Genomic DNA, 19,627 nt, shown 5'->3' with positions numbered 1-19,627 from the left:
TCCACTATACCATTTATTATCAATTAATCCAATCAAAGTTCCCATCATTAAGCAAGTCCACTAATGAATGTTTCAAAAAGAAAACCATGCATGAAATACAAAGTTTAGATAATTCTTTACTGGAAGGGTTTGAAATTAGAGCGAATATAACATCCTGATCATTCTACCTTCAAACTGTGAGTGCATCAATACCAAAGGGGAAGATCAACTATAGTTGATTTAAAAACAAGCTGACCATCTTGAGTAGCTCTGGAAGTTATTGACTTGTTCATGGAAATCAAGCACCTCATTTGGGAATAACCAGCAAAATACATACTCCTAGTGATTGAGCCTTGGTGGGAAAAATCGACTCCCTCACTCTCGAAAACAACCGCTGGATGGAGAGTGCATGACGAGATAGCTCAATCTTAAAATCAAAGACATTTTCCATGAGAAAGGGAAGGAAAAATAAGAAACGCCATCTCAACTCTAGGCTTGTAGAGAACTTGAAACATAAAAAGAAAATACCATACCCTAAAACCTAGTAAAATCTAAACCGAAGGCGATTCACATGACCAGAAAATAAAGAGAACACTGAGAATTCCTATTGAAACATCAACTGATCTTCTTGATGAATTCTTTTTAAACAAGGCACAATGTAAAACCTGAAGTGGCTGAGAAAGCAAAGATTGGAAGATAATTCCTGAAGTTGAGATTTCAAATTGTGTTTTCATGTCTGATTCTAGTTGTTTGATGGGATAATAATTCATTCTGACATTGTTCAGAATGGAACTCAATGAAATCAGATTTTTTTTTCCTCCATTTTTATACTTCTTATCCATCAATTTAATCAAAATCAGTCCCCTGTCCAGAACCAGTTCCACTAGACAGAGAAGAAACCCCAAATTCAATGGCTAGAAGGTCCCTGAGCTTTAGATTTTGCCATAATTCGGTAAAAGAATGCATAAGATACTAACCCAAGTTCCAATGAAGAACAAGTACATACGAGCTTGGAGGCAGTAAGAACAAAAGCCAACTTAGATCTCAGGAAATTTTAGCAGAATTTGTTAATCAAAACCCACACGATAGAGAAATACATTATATCTGTTCTCTACCTATGAAATGAATCAATCACAAATTCCATTGGAAAATGATGAGTTTTGTTCTCTTTCTGTTTTCTACCTATGAAAAGATTGTTTACAGATTCATTGACACCAAAACTTCAACCTCTAAGCCTAACATTATGAAGATTATAACATAAATACTCCTCAGAAATCACAGTAAAATTGAAGGAAAAACTCTTTCAAGTGAATTGTGATGACGAACCTTTTCTCCATTGGCTTCAGAGTTCATCAGGTGTCTTTGCTGAAATGGCTAGGACGTCCAGTACACTCAGGAAATCTTCTTGCAACAGATTATAAACGAGCCTATGCCTTCTAACTCCTTCGACACAGCCTTCAAATTAAAGTGAGTTTCTCCTTAATTCTCTTCCCTCTACTTCCTCGAACATCAGAACTGCGATTTCCTTTATCTTCCGACTTTGAGTCTTCAACGGATTTCTCAGTATTAGATTCTGATTTTACTTTCTCGACAGAATCAACTGTTTGTGACGATGAAACCGCACTGCCATTGCCTTTTTCGGATTCCACAAGCAACCCAAGCGCCTTCTTCTACATCAACTTCAACAGATTCAAAGAACCATTATTTCTAGAAGGCGTTAAGCTCTGCTGAAGGCCAAGAACAACAACAAAATCAGGAGAAACCCTAAGAACCTCCTCGACAGAGCGATTTGAAAGGCGTTGAAGGTTGAGCAGAGCAGAAAGTCCAGAATTATGGGCGAATCCAAATTAGGTGAAAGATAATTTGAGATGAAAATTTGAAACGTAGAATTTTGTGTAATAGATTTTTATTGAGCTGATTTTCAAAGATTTTTAATAAGTAGATTTTTTAATTTTTAATATCATAGGTCTATTTTAAATTGTTTATTTACAAATTAATTTATTACAAAATTTATCAATTTATACCCTCCTCAAGTTTTGCTCTATCATACCTACTTATTTGTTGTTTTCTAAAGAAACAAAATTGGTGAAACCTCACGAACTCTAGTACATATTGTCTTATTTGAACTTTCTCTTCCAAACTTCGTTTAATAGAGAGAGATTTCTACACTCTTGCAAGGAATATTTCGTTCCTCCTCTCCAACTAAGGTGTGATCCTTCCTCTCCAACCAGTAGATATTGTCTTTCCCTTCCGAGCTTCAACCAAGGTATGATCCTCCCTCTCCAACCAGTAGATATTGTCCTATTTGAACTTTCCCTTCCCGAGCTTCAACCAAGGTGTGATCCTCCCTCTCCAACCACTAGTAAATATTGTCCTATTTGAACTTTACAGTGTGATCCTCCCTTTCAAATATTGTCCTCTTTGAATTTTCAAATATTGTCCTCTTTGAATTTTCCCTTCCGAGCTTCGTTTAGGGAGAGGTTTGTCCTCTTTGAACTTTCCCTTCCGAGCTTCGTTCAGGGAGGGGTTTCTACACTCGGGTAGTGATCCTCCCTTTCAAATATTGTCCTCTTTGAATTTTCCCTTCCGAGCTTCGTTTAGGAAGAGGTTTGTCCTCTTTGAACTTTCCCTTTTGAGCTTCGTTCAGGGAGAGGTTTCTACTGGTAAAGAATGTTTCGTTTCCTCTCCAACCAAGGTGTGATCTCACCACCGAACTTCCCTTCCAAGTTTTAACATAGGGAAAGGTTTCAGTGTATGGCTAGAGTGGATTCTACTTGGTCCATCGTGAGACAAAACAAATTTACACCAAATTTTTCTTCAATAGAGTCCTCTCCTTCTTAAATGTCACTAGTATTAGTTTTGCTCTTTTTATTTCCTTTCAACCTCAAATTCGATTTGTCCTCTTTTCGTAAAGATTTTAGAATCACTATCGTTCGAATCACTATCCTCTTACTCTCCAACATCAATGCTATCTTCGTCATGGATGAAGTTAACATGGTTAGTTACGACTAGTTCATTCTATTCTATGCATTTTGTTGTTCATCCAGTCTTTTTCCTATTTGTGCTCAAACTTCTCGAAACCGTCGTGGTCATCATTGCCACCTTCAAACTTGAAACAACATTGTTGCTTCGATCTTTTCCTCAATGCTCATACAAGTATGTGAGTATTGAGTTTAACAAAAAGTCATAGTGCATATTATTATATGGGAGAAAAATCACACTATGAACATAAACATTAGGCACATACACGGTATTGTCTCAATAATGATGAATAAGTTAACTTTAGTATTTGTAACCAGCTTCGTAGAGGCTTTGGGAGGCCAACCCGCCGCCGCCGCCACTCCCACCGCCGTACTTGCCGAGAGTCGCCTCCGAGTTGGCCTTACACCTCTCCAAGAAGGCTGCTTGAGCTTTCGCAACGTTTTCCGTCTTCCCACTCCATATCTTCAGCGTACTTTGCTGTAATGCTCGCCCAAATGAGAAGGAAAGAGTCCATGGCTTCAACACTTCCTGTCTGTTTATGGCATTGAGGTTGAGTGTAGCTTCTTCTTCACTTTGTCCTCCGGATAGGAAGACTATTCCCGGGACGGCGGCTGGGACCGTCCGGCGAAGTGCAGCCACCGTGTACTCGGCGATTACCTCCGGAGCTACCTGGCATCACATAACATCATTTTAATCCGACAGTGAAAACAAGGAAATGAACAAGGTAGAGAATTATCACACACCTTTGGGCTACCAACGCCAGGGGTGACCATGTTGGGCTTGAGGAGAGTTCCTTCAAGGAGCACATGGTGGTCACTAAGCGCCTTGTAAACCGCAGCCAGCACAATCTCGGTAGCAGCAGCACATTTGTTGATATCATGAGGACCATCAGTGAGGATTTCAGGCTCCACAATGGGTACCAACCCATTCTCCTGACAGATAATGGCATAGCGAGCCAAGCCCTGAGCGTTCTGTTGGATACACAACTCAGAGGGTTCAGAACCGCCAATCTTAAGAACAGCACGCCATTTGGCAAAGCGAGCACCGGCCTTGTAAAACTGTTGGCAGCGAGCACCAAGAGAGTCAAACCCTTGTGTTGTGGTCTCGCCATTGGTGCCAGCCAACTCCACAGTGCCCTTATCCACTTTGATGCCTGGAATCACATTGTTCTCTTGAAGCACTTCCACGAACCGCTTCCCATCTGATGTCGTTTGGTAAAGGGTCTCTTCGAAGAGGATTACACCTGAGAGATAAGAGAGAGCATCGGGAGAGGTGAAGAGAAGCTCACGAAGGGCTTGGCGGTTGGACTCCACGTTCTCAACGCTTATGCTAGCCAGCCGCTTCCCAATTGTGCCGGTGCTCTCATCAGCTGCTAATATGCCCTTCCCTGGGGTCGCAATGAACTTGGCATTCTTAATCAGCTCGTCTGTACAAAGAGAAAATTGAACTATTTTCAGAACACATCACAACACAAACTGTTATTGGTTAGAGAAAGAGAAAGGGGCGTACCTGCATACTTTCCAACAAAGGCAGACATGGTTAGAGATGGGAAGGTGAAGGGCGAAAGAGCAAAAGCAGAAGACTGTAACTATATAGATAAGCTTGGTCATGGAATAGCCTGACAGAATTGGAGCCCATGCAAATGCAAGGACACGTGTCACAGAGTTAGCCTAAAGGGGGTTATCGAGGTTGGATAAAGGAATGTGTGGTGACTTTCTAAGCCAAGTGGCAACTCATTCCCTCAATTATCCATCCCCCGATGTACATGAACACAACTCAAAATCCTGTTATTCAAAATCTAAATGCTTCTAAAAGCATATTATAATTTCTCTCATACATCTAACGGTATAAAACAACGTAGCTGATTAGCTACGTTGCTCCGACCTCGAGAAAGATTCAAAGATTAGAGAGTATAGAGCTAAACAGAAATCAGCCATATTCAGAATCTGTCTGAATAGAGTTAAGCAAGGCAAGCATAGGCAAATCAAAAGTGAACTACACAGCCAATGAATAAGAATAGTAATAATAATCAATATTAATCATAATAATAATAATAATAATAATAATATGGGGCGTGGCGTTTGTATCCATATAAGGCACTTATGAGTCATAATTTCTTTCTAAAGACCTCGTGAAACGCATCCTATAATCTAAGCACATTATTTTGAGGCAAGAAGATCTCTCTCTCTCTCCACAACCCACGACTGGTTATGATTTTTGTGTTCGTGGGGGTGTTTTATTACTTGAAAGAGCAACTACTGTGGAGAGGCCCGCACTTGTTCATCATCGTCGGTTCCAAAATACCGGTCCCCAAACTCACCCATACCAGGCACCACACGGGAATCTTCATTCAGGCCAATCTCAATTTCAGATGTCACAATCTTTATTCTTGGAAAGCGTTTACACACCACATGTACGCCTTGAGGTGCCTAAGGTGAGGAAGAAAGTGACATTTCCATAAGAAAATAGAGAAAACAGGCTCTTCGGTAGAAATGAATTTCATTAAAACACTTTGTAAACTTACTGATATGAGATTGAGAAATATAATATTAGGCTCTGGAACACCCTTACTTATGAGCAAAGAAATAGCTTGCACCGCCGAGTTTCCTGAAGAAATGTCAAGATTATCAGACCTACGCATGCGCTACATAATTAAGTATTAATTAATTGTGATTAACTACGTAGAAAATTGTCAAATTTTTGTTCCTAGCCCTCACAACCGGCTTATTTCATGCCACTGATCACATGAGAGTAATCAATGGCCATGACAAAGCTTAAAAATTAGAAATTAAAGAGAGCAGAAGCAGGAAGAATAAATTGTAAAACTTATATAAGAGCATGAGCTAATATCACAGAACGGCTAACCTGTGCCCAGGATGGGATCCAAAAGTAATACATGCCTATTGGAGATATCTGAGGGTAATTTTTCATAAATTAACTGCACGAAGCGTACAACACAAGAACCATGTCAGTTCATGTATGGAAACTGCGTACTTATATTATTTCTTAGGAACGAAACCAAAGACGATACACGAGAACAAAACATACATGTTGGCCATTGTCACCTTCCCTATGAATGAGAATCTTTCCAATTTTTATGCCTTTACAACATGCCCGCAGAGCATTTTCCATACTCTCACCACTGAAAACAGGGTAATATACTTGACAATGTTACTTATAAGAATCAAGATAAAAACAGAATATCTATAGAAATAAGAGACACCCTTTTGGACAAATGAAACAAACATTTTGGTAATCAAGTAATAGACGAAAAATGCCGAAGCTGCAAAAAGAATTTGAATGTACGTCTAACCTCCTGATGACAGAGACGCCACATAACCTCTTGCAGAAATCAACGCCACTATACACAGATCCTGTGTACACACCAAAAACTTTCATGTTGTAACAACAATTAATTTATTCCACAACGTATAATTAAGTGTATTACATCATATCTCAACAAGAGAACAAATCCAAATGAGAACAATTGAGTTACGAAGCATGCTGCATCATCATTGAGCTCAATACATATCTTGACGAGAGAATCACTACTAAGGGATGGCTAATTGAAAGTTAATCTATTATGATTTCTGGGTCAAGCAAGAAAAGACTTATTTATATGGACGGATGAGTTGTCAAATTCTTGTAACAAAATATAATTTGTTGGTTCCAACCCAAATGCCAACGTTCATGCAGAGAAGAAAACATGACAGTGTACACCTAGAACTTGAGAATGAAGCTTTAGAATTTTTTTTTTTTTTTTTTTTCAAGTTTAATCCCGAACTCTTAGATTTGTGTCTATTTGGTCTCTAAAATTTTTTGTTTTGTGTCAATAAGAGCCTGAACTTTGAAAAGTACGATTCAACATATTTTTTAATTATTGTACCTACAGCCTACTAGACTTGAAATTGAAATTTTAGGATCCACTAGACACAAAATTCTCAATTTTATATTAAATAGTTCAAATTATCAATTAATATTTTAAAGAAATTGAATATGTCAAAATCTATTAGTTACAAAATTGAAAGTTTAGGAACTATAAGACAAAATTAAAATTTGGGGACTTATTCGACACAAAAGTTAAAAGTTTGAAGACCTATTAGACACTTTTAAAAGTTTAGGGACTAAATAAATACAAACGAACCTTATAGTTCAACTAAATATTATAATTTAATGTTTTTTTTTACTAAAAAGAACTTTTTTTTTCATTGAACAAATGTCTTTGGTAACAACAGCATAGATGCCAGAGAGCATAATGTAAATCATTCAGATTTGATTATTTAAAAAAATAAAAATAAAAAGGCATTTAAATTTGGAAAAAATAAATAAAAAGGCATACAGTAGTAACTAATTGCATAGATTCCCATCCTTCAAACAGATTAATAAATGGACATTTAATACCAGAAGCCTTAATGACATAAATACATTGATAAAAAGATAACTGGCTTACCAGTTGGAGTGGTCACCTGCTTTTCTGTAAATGGTAAATGTCCCAGACCATGTTCAACAACCTAAATCATGGGTCAGGAAGTCATGCTTATGACGGAATAAAAACCAAACAGAAACTTATAGGATAATTTCTATAAGCAAAGTTGACCACTGATAGAATAAAGGTTTCTATAGGCACAGAAGTTACCAAACGAATCAATCGGTCAGCATAAAACACAAAATCATGCTTTGTAGTTTTAGCATCTCGAATTAATGTATGCATGCCTCGTATCTGGAGGAAACAATAAAAAGCAGCAGTATTAATCCCCAACAAAAGAAAAATACAAAATGCAAAATAATAATAATAATAATAATAAATTATATTTAGCATTCTTTAAGCTAATAGCAAAACACACAATAGACGGGTCACATACCTGAAATGTTGACTGGATGACGTATAAATTAGGGTATATTTTACAAAGATCATGCTGACCAAGCTTTGTGCGAATATGTTGTACGATCAAGTCGATGGCAACATGATTATCACCCCCTCTGGGGATGATGATATCAGCATACTTCTTTGTAGGAAGTATGAAGTCATCAAAAGCAGGCTTTACAAATTTTGAATACTGCATCAACAACACAGAAGAAACATTATTATAAAAATAGAAATAATAAATTATTAAAAAAAAAGTATAACTTAGAAACAACTGAAAATTTAAAAAACATTCATTCAGATGTCACATACAGTGAAAGTCAAACGGGTGGAAAAAATATGTAATTGGCCCATTGGGATCGTAGATTAACTTCCGCGTTTGTTATTAGCATATGTAGGAAAATCTAGTGAGTAAAAATTGAGAGAACCATTATCCCCGAAAGAAGCACTCCAATTACAAAAAAAAAAAACAAAAAATAACACAGCATGTACTATTAACCTTCTGTGAATGTTTGATGGCACAAACTACTAACCTGATCAAGTACTGTAGCTATGTCTCTAGCCTTCTCTGCAGTATCACGCCTTATCCTTCTCGCCAAACGAACATCAGCATCTGCACTGAAAAGTATAAAATGTGAAGCAATTATTCAACACAGTAGGTTCAATATTTCCCCAAATTTTGGATGGGCCATTGAAAAACGTCTGGTTTATGATAGAACAAAGGGTTATCAGGAGGAAACTGGAGCCTGTGAAAAGTATGTTTGGTTGCAGAATTTTTTAACTAACTAATAACATGAAGATTTTATTGACACAGTTCTTTGAAAACATTTGGACTAAATTAAGAAAGTTAAATAATTAGATTAACTCACTTTCTCTTCCACCCGTTTAGCTAGAACTATTTAGTATATTTTAAAAATATATCCACAAATATTATAATATATTATTTTAAGTTACATTATTAAAGCAGATTCGTTTAAATAAAGAAATAGAAATATAATAATTTATACATCAAGAAAATAAAATTTGGAAACAGAACAAAATTTATATATTTTCCATTTGTTCTCTGGAATTGAATCCAAAAACTGTTTTCACAATTTCCATAAACCTTTCCAATGCATGATCTTTGTAATGGTAGTAATCAAAGTACCTGAAAAGATATAGAACATTTCTTAAACTACAAACTAAGTGAAGCCTTATTGTCTCAATGTTAATGAGAACGTTGATACTTTTATCTCAGCCACCATCTCCACCCAAATACATGCATAGTCCACAAAGAAAATACTTCATTACAGACCTGATAGTCTCTAGAGCTAATAGTTTTATCTAGAATGATGGTAACAACATTTAGAAGTAGAGACAAAGCCATAGGACCTTTATGACCTAATCTCAGATCCAAAAAGTCTCAAAAGCTAATAAATTTGATTTCTTAGACGAATGGAAACAGCACATTCGAAAGTAAGGACAGAGCATAGAGACCTGTATCAACAAAGATCTTCATATTCATCAGTTCTCGAACGCGAGGGTCATGGAAAACAAGAATTCCTTCCAAAATGATTACATCCGAAGGGTTAACCTGCAAATGAGAATTAGACAGTAACTGTCTCTGTAGAACAAAAAAATTAAAAAGGAAATGCGTGATGCCATGACATATATGCTGGTTTTATTTGTGAGTGTCATATAAGATATTGACTAGACAGCACAATCAAGGCGAATAAGAAAATCCTCCATAATATCAAACACCTCCCCCACTATAATTCAAATAGCAACACCTTTGCTTTCAGCTTTCAATAATAATAATTAATTAAAGCTTACATAAAAATTACCAATGTTTTAAAGGTATAAATGAGTCTATCAAGCATTCATCAATTTATAATTTTTACCTATTGTATAGGTCTCTTTTCTACAAACTTTCATGTCTCCCAGATCACAATCAAGTTCTCAAAACCCACAGAGTAGAAGAGAAGAATCAAATTCATTGTACAGGCATGTCCTAGTGCCCTAAAGATATATGACGGCACCATGAGAATCTATTTTCATGATAATAATGCCAAATCAGAAGAAAAATCTAGAAGCCAAAAAAGCATAAATAACATTTCAACTGCAGCGAAAGAATGGCAGTTATGTCTAATTTCCATACCCTTCTTGGTGGAAACACATTATTATTATAACTCTTGAAGTCATATTTTGGAATATCTACAGGCTCCCCATGCCTCAATTTTTCCATTGAGCTTAGAAGTTCCTCTGTATCAAATGCATCTGATAACAAGAAATTTTACATCAGAAAGGAGCGTTCCATCAGTTTTTCACACCCCAATCCAGAACACAGCTACAATATTTACCAAACTCATGCAGTACATATAACCTGATCATTAGAAAGTCCTTCAGACTATTATTAAGATTACAACGTGGAAAACATTAGCATTCAAGCTTTTCAAAGGGTAAAAACTAGAAGCATCTCTAAATATTGCATAAAGGATATGAGTATCAACTATAACAACTGTAAAACTAATGCAACCAGAATGTTCAAGTTTTTAAACGAACAAGCATACATGGAAGATGAGTTGAGTAAAATAGATGACAGGAATACATGGAAGATGCAAAATTTTTAAACGAACAATTAGTAACTTCCAATGAAGAATATGCCATCAAGAGAATATTAGCATCAAGCCCGAGGAATTATTCAATTATTCTAAGGTAATGGAAACATTAAATTAAACTTACCGGGATGGTCAAAGTTGTATTCGTGTACTTGTGTAAGTTCCTCGGAAGATAAATTATGATAAAAAGAATCCTATAAGACAAACATATAATAACAATATCAGTGCCAGAAGCTCATCAGATTTAAATCCTCGCTTGTGATTGTCCTCTATGCTCCATAGAGCCAAGTGGCAAAAGGTGATATAAATTAAGTAGAAAAATAAATAAATAAGGTGTCAATATATATAGGATGGTGGTTAGAATTAAGACTAATTCCAAGCAGTTGATGTTCTCAAATTCTCCTTTTTCGTGGCTCAGATTTTCAAGTTAAAGGTAATTAATCTAACACAATCCTTCTGACGTTCACCACCAGTATATGAAATTTACATCGAGAAAATTACCTGGTTTACAAGAACAACTCGCTGGTCATGAAGTTGATGAATGATCATATCACAAACTGTAGTCTTTCCAGAGGCCGCACCACCAGCAACCCCTTCAAGAGAAAGAAGATTTGTAAGCTATACACATTGAAGATCAAAGAAACCCATTAATTTGAGTGTGCTGGGAGAACTTAAAGTTACAGAGTACATTAAGAACATAACAAAATAGATGAGTGAAAACCTTGTTCAAAAATAACAGATTGCCACGCCCACCAACAACATAAAAAACAAATTAAAGATGACATAATTCATTATAGCTGGACCCTTGACGTCATTTTGAGTTTTCTCAATCAGTTAAAAAGGGGGAAAGATGAAAGAAAAAAGAGAATGAACGTCAGTTACTGTTACCTACCAAACAAATTACAATATCATGCATCATTACAGTTACCAGCTAAAAATTTAGGACACACGTCACTTTCTTCAGAAATAAACGTCAGTTTCAAGCATCTTTCATATATCCAAGACAAAGAGATCAAGCATGTAGTGCATGAAAATACTTGCCAATGACAAAAGGTTGTTTATGAAAATTTTCAGTTTCTGACATCAATCTCCTTGTATGTCCATTTTGTTGCTTTCTATCAATAAGACGTCCAGAAAAGTGCACGCCAGAGGATGCCTCTATTAAATCAGCAACTGAAGCAGAGCCCATGCCCAGAATCTTAACTATAATAGAGAGAAACTAGCAGTGAGTATTCTTCATTTAAAGAGGAAAACCATTTATAATATTTTCAACGGCACAAGTCATTCATAACTCATTTACTCTACACCCAGCGTCATAAGAACAAACATACAAAAATTCTCCTCTCTACAAGACATATAGACCTACTAGTTCAAGGACTAATAATACAACAAATCAATCATAGAATAATTGGCCTCAAAAGATCTATAAACCACAACAATTATGTTAACCCCATTATGTCATAGTAGTTGAAGCGCTTATATTCCCTATCCACACCATCCTGAATAACCGGGTCTCATTTAATATCGCTTTCCAATAAGAACCATAAAATTTGATCGCAGATGCTTTAATTTTAACTGCTCGAGTAGATTTGGAATGTCCAGCAACCCAGCAAACTACTTAACTCTCTAACATCCGATTTTTTCCGAATTCTAACTAAGCACGACACCTCAAAATAATAGAATCTCATTCACATAATTGAGGTAATCAAACCACAATCATATTTATCATCCTTACAGCAGAAGAACTAGAGTCCCAACCAAACACGCCTAAAAAACACTCGGTTTTGTAGACACAGAAATCGAGAGAATTAAACAATCAGAAAACCGAATCCGCGTACGACAAGCATCAACAATAATCTACATTAATCTACATACAAAAAAAAAAAAAAAAAAAAAAAAAAAAAAAAAAAAAAAAAANTCAAAATCATAAACAACGCTACATGATTGATTTTAAAAAAAAATCCAAACAATCAAAGAAGCTTCAAAGTTATCTCACATACTAGTACGACTATACGCTGCAGATCCAATCCAAATCCCGCGGCGATCAGCGAGCGAATGCAAATCCTTTTGAAAAATTATTGTTTATTACTGTCGTGATTAAAGAAACACAAACTGAGATTATTCTAAGATTCAGTCAAATTGATTGCAAAGAAATCAAATGCAGTTCGCTCCGAACGCACCTGCCGAAGTCGAGCCGGAAATTGGTTTAGAGAGAGAAAATGAAGGTATTTTTTTCATTCCTGATACAGAGGGGTGGGCGGTGGCTGTAGATATATATATGGGAGCCGGAGACGGAGGAGGGGGAGCCCTTGTATCCCGATTCCATTTTAGAACGGTGGGCCCACTTTCTCCATTATTTTTCTCTTAATATTTCCATATTTATTCAAAAATTATTAGATTTTGACATATAATTATTAATTATCATCTAAAATTCAATTATTTTATTATATTTTTTAAATATCTTTATAGATATTTTAAATTTTTTTTTTTTGTTATATATTTATCGTTATAAATAATTAATTAAGATGTACGAGTGGTTTGGTTCAAGGTTTTGTTTATGGTGGCCGTAAAAATAATGCTTGAGAATCAAATAACTGTGTTTACCTTTACGAGTGGTTTGGTTCATGGTGTTTGTAAAAATAATGTTTGAGAATCAAATAATTGTGTTTACCGCTACGAGCGGTTTGGTTCAAGGTTTTGTTTATGGTGTTCGTAAAAATAATGCTCGGGAATTAAATAATTGTGTTTACCCTTACGAACGGTTTGGTTCAAGGTTTTGTTTATGGTGTTCGTAAAAATAATGCTCGAGAATCAAATAAGTGTGTTTACCCTTATGAGCGGTTTGGTTCAAGGTTTTGTTTATGGTGTTCGTAAAAATAATGCTCGGGAATTAAATAATTGTGTTTACCCTTACGAACGGTTTGGTTCAAGGTTTTGTTTATGGTGTTCGTAAAAATAATGCTCGAGAATCAAATAAGTGTGTTTACCCTTATGAGCGGTTTGGTTCAAGGTTTTGTTTATGGTGTTCGTAAAAATAATGCTCGGGAATTAAATAATTGTGTTTACCCTTACGAACGGTTTGGTTCAAGGTTTTGTTTATGGTGTCCGTAAAAATAATGCTCGGGAATCAAATAACTGTGTTTACCCTTACGAGTGGTTTGGTCTATGGTGTTCGTAAAAATAATGCTTGAGAATCAAATAATTGTGTTTACCCTTACAAGCGGTTTGGTTCAAGGTTTTGTTTATGGTGTTCGTAAAAATAATGCTTGGGAATCAAATAACTATGTTACCTTTATGAGCGGTTTGGTTCATGGTTTTGTTTATTGTGTCTGTAAAAATAATGCTCGAGAATCAAATAACTGTATTTACCCTACGAACGGTCTGGTTCAAGGTTTTATTTATGGTGTTCGTAAAAATAATGCTCGGGAATCAAATAACTGTGTTTACCCTTACGAATGGTTTGGTTCATGGTGTCCGTAAAAATAATACTTGAGAATCAAATAACTGTATTTATCCTTACGAGCAGTTTGGTTCAAGATTTTGTTTATGGTGTCTGTAAAAATAATGCTCGGGAATCAAATAACTGTATTTACCCTTACGAGCGGTTTGGTTCAAGATTTTGTTTATGGTGTCTGTAAAAATAATGCTCGGGAATCAAATAATTGTGTTTACCCTTACGAGTGGTTTGGTTCAAAGTTTTGTTTATGGTGTCCGTAAAAATAATGCTCGGAAATCAAATAAACGTGTTTTATAAATTTATTAAACAAGATAAAAAAAATTTAATTTTTTTCACCAATAGTTTAAAAGTAGAAAGTCATTAAATGTGACGATAATAATAAATGCGAAGAGAAAATAATAACCAATGGCATTGCTGTCCGAGCTGGCACTTCCGTACGGCTGTGCTGTGGAAGAACTTATCAAGAATTACGATTCCACCGTGGCGCTGACTTGGATGTGGGCCCACCTTTCTTAAATTCTGACTGGGATAAAATTCACAACCCAATTCTAAAGGGTTAGATTTTTTATTTATTTATTATTATTTAAAAAAATTATTACTTATCCACATTACTAAAATCTGATAAAATTTAAATATTAAATATTTACGATTCACGTCTCACTAATATCAGTTACAAACAACGTCAAATATTCTTAATGTTTATAATAATTTTGAAAATAAAGTAGGTTTCGGTTGAATTGTAACCCTATTTTTCGGTGGTCGAGTTGACCTGATAAAAAAAAATGTTAACCGGTGGGTCTTCCCTCTATAAATTATGAACACTGGTCAATCGTTAGACATATCGAGCTTTCAATCGAAAGTTATAAGCTTTTCATTTATGGGTATTGAGTTCTCACGTTCACTTCAAATTCAAGAGCTACATTCTATCATTTCCGTCCAAGCTTGATCCCACGCCTTTCAAATACAATAACCCGGAAAAAGAAAGTCTCGTGTTCGGGGAGGGTTTTTAATTTTTGTGTGGGAATTTTTCCGAGGCATACAAAATGGAGGGTTTCTCTTACTTTTAAGAGCTGTTTGATTGAACGTTTTGCTTAGGATACCCGAAAAAATGCCTAGAAATAGAATGTTTGGGAGTATAATATTTGTGTTCGGTGTTGCATGGAAAATATTATAACAAAAAATTCAACCCAACCCAGAAAAACAAAGTCTAACCCAAGCCCAACTTTTACGGTATACTAACCGAAAGTCAATAGATAAATAAATGCAACTACTCTATGTAGATTCCATGGTTTGTGATGCGATATCGCCGTCAATCATACAGTGGTGTCTTGCCTTTATCTGAAATATAAAAGTAGCACGTGGCTTGAGTAGTTTAAGAAATATTCAGTAACTGATCCCACGGTTAGAAAATGCAAACACATGCAACATGAATCAAACCTATGATTCAAAACTGTATTCTCTTTGGCAGCTTTCCAGTCCGAGTCATCGGATGTGTATTTACTATTATACACACAGTTCATACGCGCAAATATGAACCCACCAAGTGGTTCGCACACCCCTGGACCTCGTACTGGTCAGGCTAGCATCTCTAGTGCTGTTGTCGGACACCCGAAAGGAATAGCAACCGTCGTAGTATCATATTAAACATGCAATCAGTTTCCTTTTCGTAACGTATGCGTCCGTACTCATCATGTTACTTGAACGTTACCAAACGCACCAAACTCGAACTCTAAGAAATAAAAAAAATAAAAAAAATAAAAATAAAAATAACTTTTTTTTTTTCTCTCATTATTTTAAAAACAAAAGGTTTGCTTTTCCCAATAAATTGTCTTTTCCTTTAAATAATGTGTATTTATTTATTTATTTATTTATTTATTTATTTATAGTAAGTTCTTTCCTTTAAAAAATTCTGTCAACTTTTAATTAATAAAAATAATATCTCCGTACGGTCGAATATATACACTTTTAGAAAGGTTGAGTTTTAGATGCTTAAATATATTAATAAAACATTAATTTAATAATAGATTGATTTTTTTATTTTAAATCCTACTTTCTACCCATTTTAAAAATAAATATGGAGATATAGGGAATAAGAATATTCGATAGAATCGGAATTAAAAAATAAAAATATAAAGAATATTCATCCCGATAAACTATGCATTACATGTGAGAGTCTCACCTTGGTTGGAGAGGAGAACGAAACACCATTTATAAGGGTGTGGAAACCTTTCCCTGTTAGACGCGTTTTAAAGCCTTGAGAAGCCCGAAAAGGAAAGCCCAAACAGGATAATATCTGCTAACGGTGGATCTGGGCCCACCGGACTATGTGCCAGCGAGGAGGTTGTTCCTCGAAGGGGGTAGACACGAGACGGTGTGCCAGTAAGGACGTTAGGCCCCAAAGGGGGGAGGGTGGATTTTGAGAGTCTCACATTGGTTGGGGAGGAGAACGAAGAGGATGTTGTTCTCCGAAGGGGGTAGACACGAGACGGTGTGTCAACGAGGAGGCTGTTCCTTGAAGGGTGGTAGACACGAGATGGTGTGCCAGTAAGGACGCTAGGCCCTATAGGGGGTGGATTTTGAAAGTCTTACATTGGTTGGAAAGGAGAATGAAGAGAATGTTGTTCCCTGAAGGGGGTAGATACGAGACGTTGTGTCAGCGAAGAAGCTGCTCCTCGAAATAAGGTAGACACGAGACGGTGTGCCAGTAAGGACGCTGGCCCCAAAGGGGGTGGATTTTGAGAGTCCCACATTGGTTGGGGAGGAGAACGAAAAGGAGGCTGTTCCCCGAAAGGGGTAAACACGAGACGGTGTGCCAGTAAGGACGCTGGGTCCCAAATGGGTGGATTGTAACTTTTGAATGTTATTTAAGTTTTATGATATTTTGGTTATTAATATAATATTTAATGTAGATAAGTATATTTTTTTAAAATTATTAAAAAAACAAACAACCCAACTTCAAAATAGAGAGTTGGGTTGGGTTGTGACCGGGTCATTCTACTCACCACCTCGATTAAACTCAAAATTTGAATGGGTAAAAAAAATTTCGACCCAACCCCTATGCACCCGATCTTCCAAGAAAAAGTAGGTTCTGGTTCATGTTCGGGTATGATCTTGTAATAATCTAAGCTCACCGCTAGCCGATACTGTATTCTTTTGGTTCATGTTCGGGTATAATCTACACAAGGTTTTTAAAACGCATCTACTAGGGAGAAGTTTCTACACCTTTATAAGGAATGATTTGTTCCCTTCTCCAACCAATGTGGGATCTTACAGATCAAATCTGATATGCTTCTGTTCGGGTCTAGATTGGGTTGAGTCGAGTGGATCTATTTTTAGTTGTGGGGCAAGTCAACTTCTAAAGTCAACAATCAATAGAATTTGCTCGATATGAGAAATTTTGCTCGATGTATCTCGGTTCTCTCGACTTAGGTCATTTTCTTCCTTCTAAGTCTAATTTGATTTTTTTTTCTTTTCTCAATTTGGACTATTTTTTAACCAATTTTTCAAATTTTGATGATGCTAATACTTATTCTTATTCAAGCACCTATCTTGAGGTAAGTGAATTTATTGTTGAAATGCAATATGCTCGGTTTTGAACGAACTCTTTGCTGTACGTGATGTCACATTGTCGTTCTTGTATGAATGCTCGCCATATTATTAGAAATGAACACACGTTAGTCATGGAGCTGGTATGAACGTTTTATGAAAGATAAATGTTATCCATTATTTTTAAATGATGTATTTATGTCAGTCGCACGTTTACGATATTGCATCATATATCAAAATTGATGTTTTATACTCGTCGGATCTCATGTTTGTGTGTGGTTCATATATAGACACGAAAAATTAAATTAAAATATTAGTAAATTTTTGTTTATTTTTAATTACTAATGAGAAAATTAAAAATAGAGAATAAATATAAAAAAATTCGTGTTGATAAGTTGTGGGACCCACCACAAATTTAATATATATATTAATATGTTGATTTAAAAGTTAATAAGAAAATAAACTTGATGTATACTTTTTATTTTTAAATGATAAAATTTTAATTTTTTTATTAAATATATTAAAATATAATCTAATTACTTAATTTTGAGTTCGATTATTAAAACCAAATTACTTTCGACGTGGGCTTGGATTTTGGGCTCATCCTTTCGACGTGGACGTGAGGTCAGGCCCAATTGTTTCTTTAGCCCAATTGTATTATAGTTGGGCTTGATAATTTAGCCTTTGGGCCCAATTACCATAGTGGGCTTTGATTGTATTAGAGTTTCTTTAGCCCAATTGTTCTTATTTTATCCGCCCATAAATAAATAAATAAAATGTCACAGGTTACAATAAATTACTTACTGATATTGGTTACAAACATTTAATATTTTTAATAAGTAAGGTAGGGTTGGGTTAAGTTGTGACCTTATTTTGAGGTTGGTCCAGTGAATTTAACAAAAAGTTAACTGGCAAATTAAATCGAATTTTTCAGTCTTTTCAAATATTCAACCTAATCCAAACCGAAGAATAATTAACCCAACTCAACGTTTATGGTTTGAGTTTGGTAGTCCCGATGGATTGAGTTATCAGGTCACATAAACGCCCCAACAAAATAACAATTTGATTATAGATTCTGCCTGATCTCGAAACAATAAGGGTAAAATTGGAATTTTACATGATAATAATGTAAAAATGTGAGATCCCACTTTAGTTGAAGAGGAGCACGAAACATTTTTTACGAGGGTAAAATTGGAAATGTTTCTTTAGTGGATACGTTAGGAATACACCTTTGACTCAAGTTAAAAAGAGAAAATAATAATAATAATAATAATGATTTTGGTAGAGAAAATGTGGTCGAATAAATGGGTCACATAATGTAAAAAAAGGTAGCATGGCCAAAAGTTTGCCTCCATAATCATTTGAGTTAGGAGGATCCAACGTTCATAATTCCTTTTACTCTTTCCACTTTTCCCGCTCGTCTCGGATACCCGAATGATTTTATTAAGGTGTAAGATTAAAGGAATAATTGATTGAATTAGAGATGCGAGTGTCGTACCATGGCTCGGGTATGCAAGAAACGATAGCGTTTTTAGTGCTTTGAGGTCTTTTAGCTGAAACTAAAGAAACCTGCTCGAGTATAAGCTTTGAAAGTCGATAATATACTGTTAAGAATGAGATAGAAAATATAATTGGGAAGGTGTGTATTATCATTGATATTGATATCCTTTAAATAGGATACAAGCCAGTACAAATGAGGAAAATATAAAATAATTAAATACTAGAATAAAATAAAATATACTATAAATCTAACCATAAATGGAAGAATATTAAGATATAATATCTAGGATATATTCCATAAATAATATATCTCAACACTCCCCCTCAAGTTGGAGAGTGTATGTTAATCACGTCCAACTTGTCTTTCACTCTTGTCTTCTCAGTAATGAAAATATCCGTAAAAAAAATAGACCGCCTTTGATTGGTTTGCATTTTTAGACTTTCAAGAAATTATTGAATTTTCAAGAAAGATGCAAGACTCAGAAATAGACCGCAATGATTGACTCGAGGATTGGTAACTTGTCCCATTTAATTTGATTTGGAACAAGTGAATATCCTCCCTGATCACTTCTCGGTCCATGCATAAATGCTTTAGAAATAGACTGCAATGATTGACTCGAGGATTGATAACTTGTCCATTTAATTTGATTTGGAACAAGTGAATATCCTCCCTGATCACTTGTTGGTCCATGCATAAATGCT

At 35.4% G+C, this 19,627-nt stretch overlaps 2 protein-coding genes across 2 annotated transcripts; both read right to left on the bottom strand.

Moving 5' to 3' along the window:
• Positions 1–3,151: 3,151 nt before the first annotated feature.
• LOC111797149 (fructose-bisphosphate aldolase, cytoplasmic isozyme 1-like) lies at positions 3,152–4,874 on the bottom strand. Its single transcript, XM_023680073.1, has 3 exons — positions 4,471–4,874; positions 3,705–4,387; positions 3,152–3,630 (listed from the first exon to the last, which is right to left on the bottom strand). The coding sequence occupies exons 1-3, from the start codon at positions 4,496–4,498 to the stop codon at positions 3,262–3,264; spliced, it is 1,080 nt and encodes a 359-aa protein (XP_023535841.1). The 5' UTR covers positions 4,499–4,874; the 3' UTR covers positions 3,152–3,261.
• Positions 4,875–4,984: 110 nt separating this feature from the next.
• LOC111797148 (uridine kinase-like protein 3) lies at positions 4,985–12,655 on the bottom strand. The gene is given in 17 exon segments (XM_023680072.1): positions 4,985–5,230; positions 5,232–5,390; positions 5,486–5,568; positions 5,827–5,899; positions 6,010–6,103; positions 6,275–6,335; positions 7,412–7,472; positions 7,598–7,681; positions 7,824–8,018; positions 8,359–8,438; positions 9,302–9,398; positions 9,963–10,081; positions 10,547–10,616; positions 10,924–11,015; positions 11,464–11,625; positions 12,423–12,486; positions 12,603–12,655. Coding segments are annotated over 15 exon segments (1,446 nt in total). The 5' UTR covers positions 11,612–11,625; positions 12,423–12,486; positions 12,603–12,655; the 3' UTR covers positions 4,985–5,200.
• Positions 12,656–19,627: the final 6,972 nt, after the last annotated feature.

This window comes from Cucurbita pepo, chromosome LG06, assembly GCF_002806865.2.
Source record: "Cucurbita pepo subsp. pepo cultivar mu-cu-16 chromosome LG06, ASM280686v2, whole genome shotgun sequence".
Taxonomy (NCBI): Eukaryota; Viridiplantae; Streptophyta; class Magnoliopsida; order Cucurbitales; family Cucurbitaceae; genus Cucurbita; species Cucurbita pepo.
The sequence above is the reverse complement of the archived record's forward strand: the minus strand, read 5'-3'. Positions and strand labels throughout refer to the sequence as shown.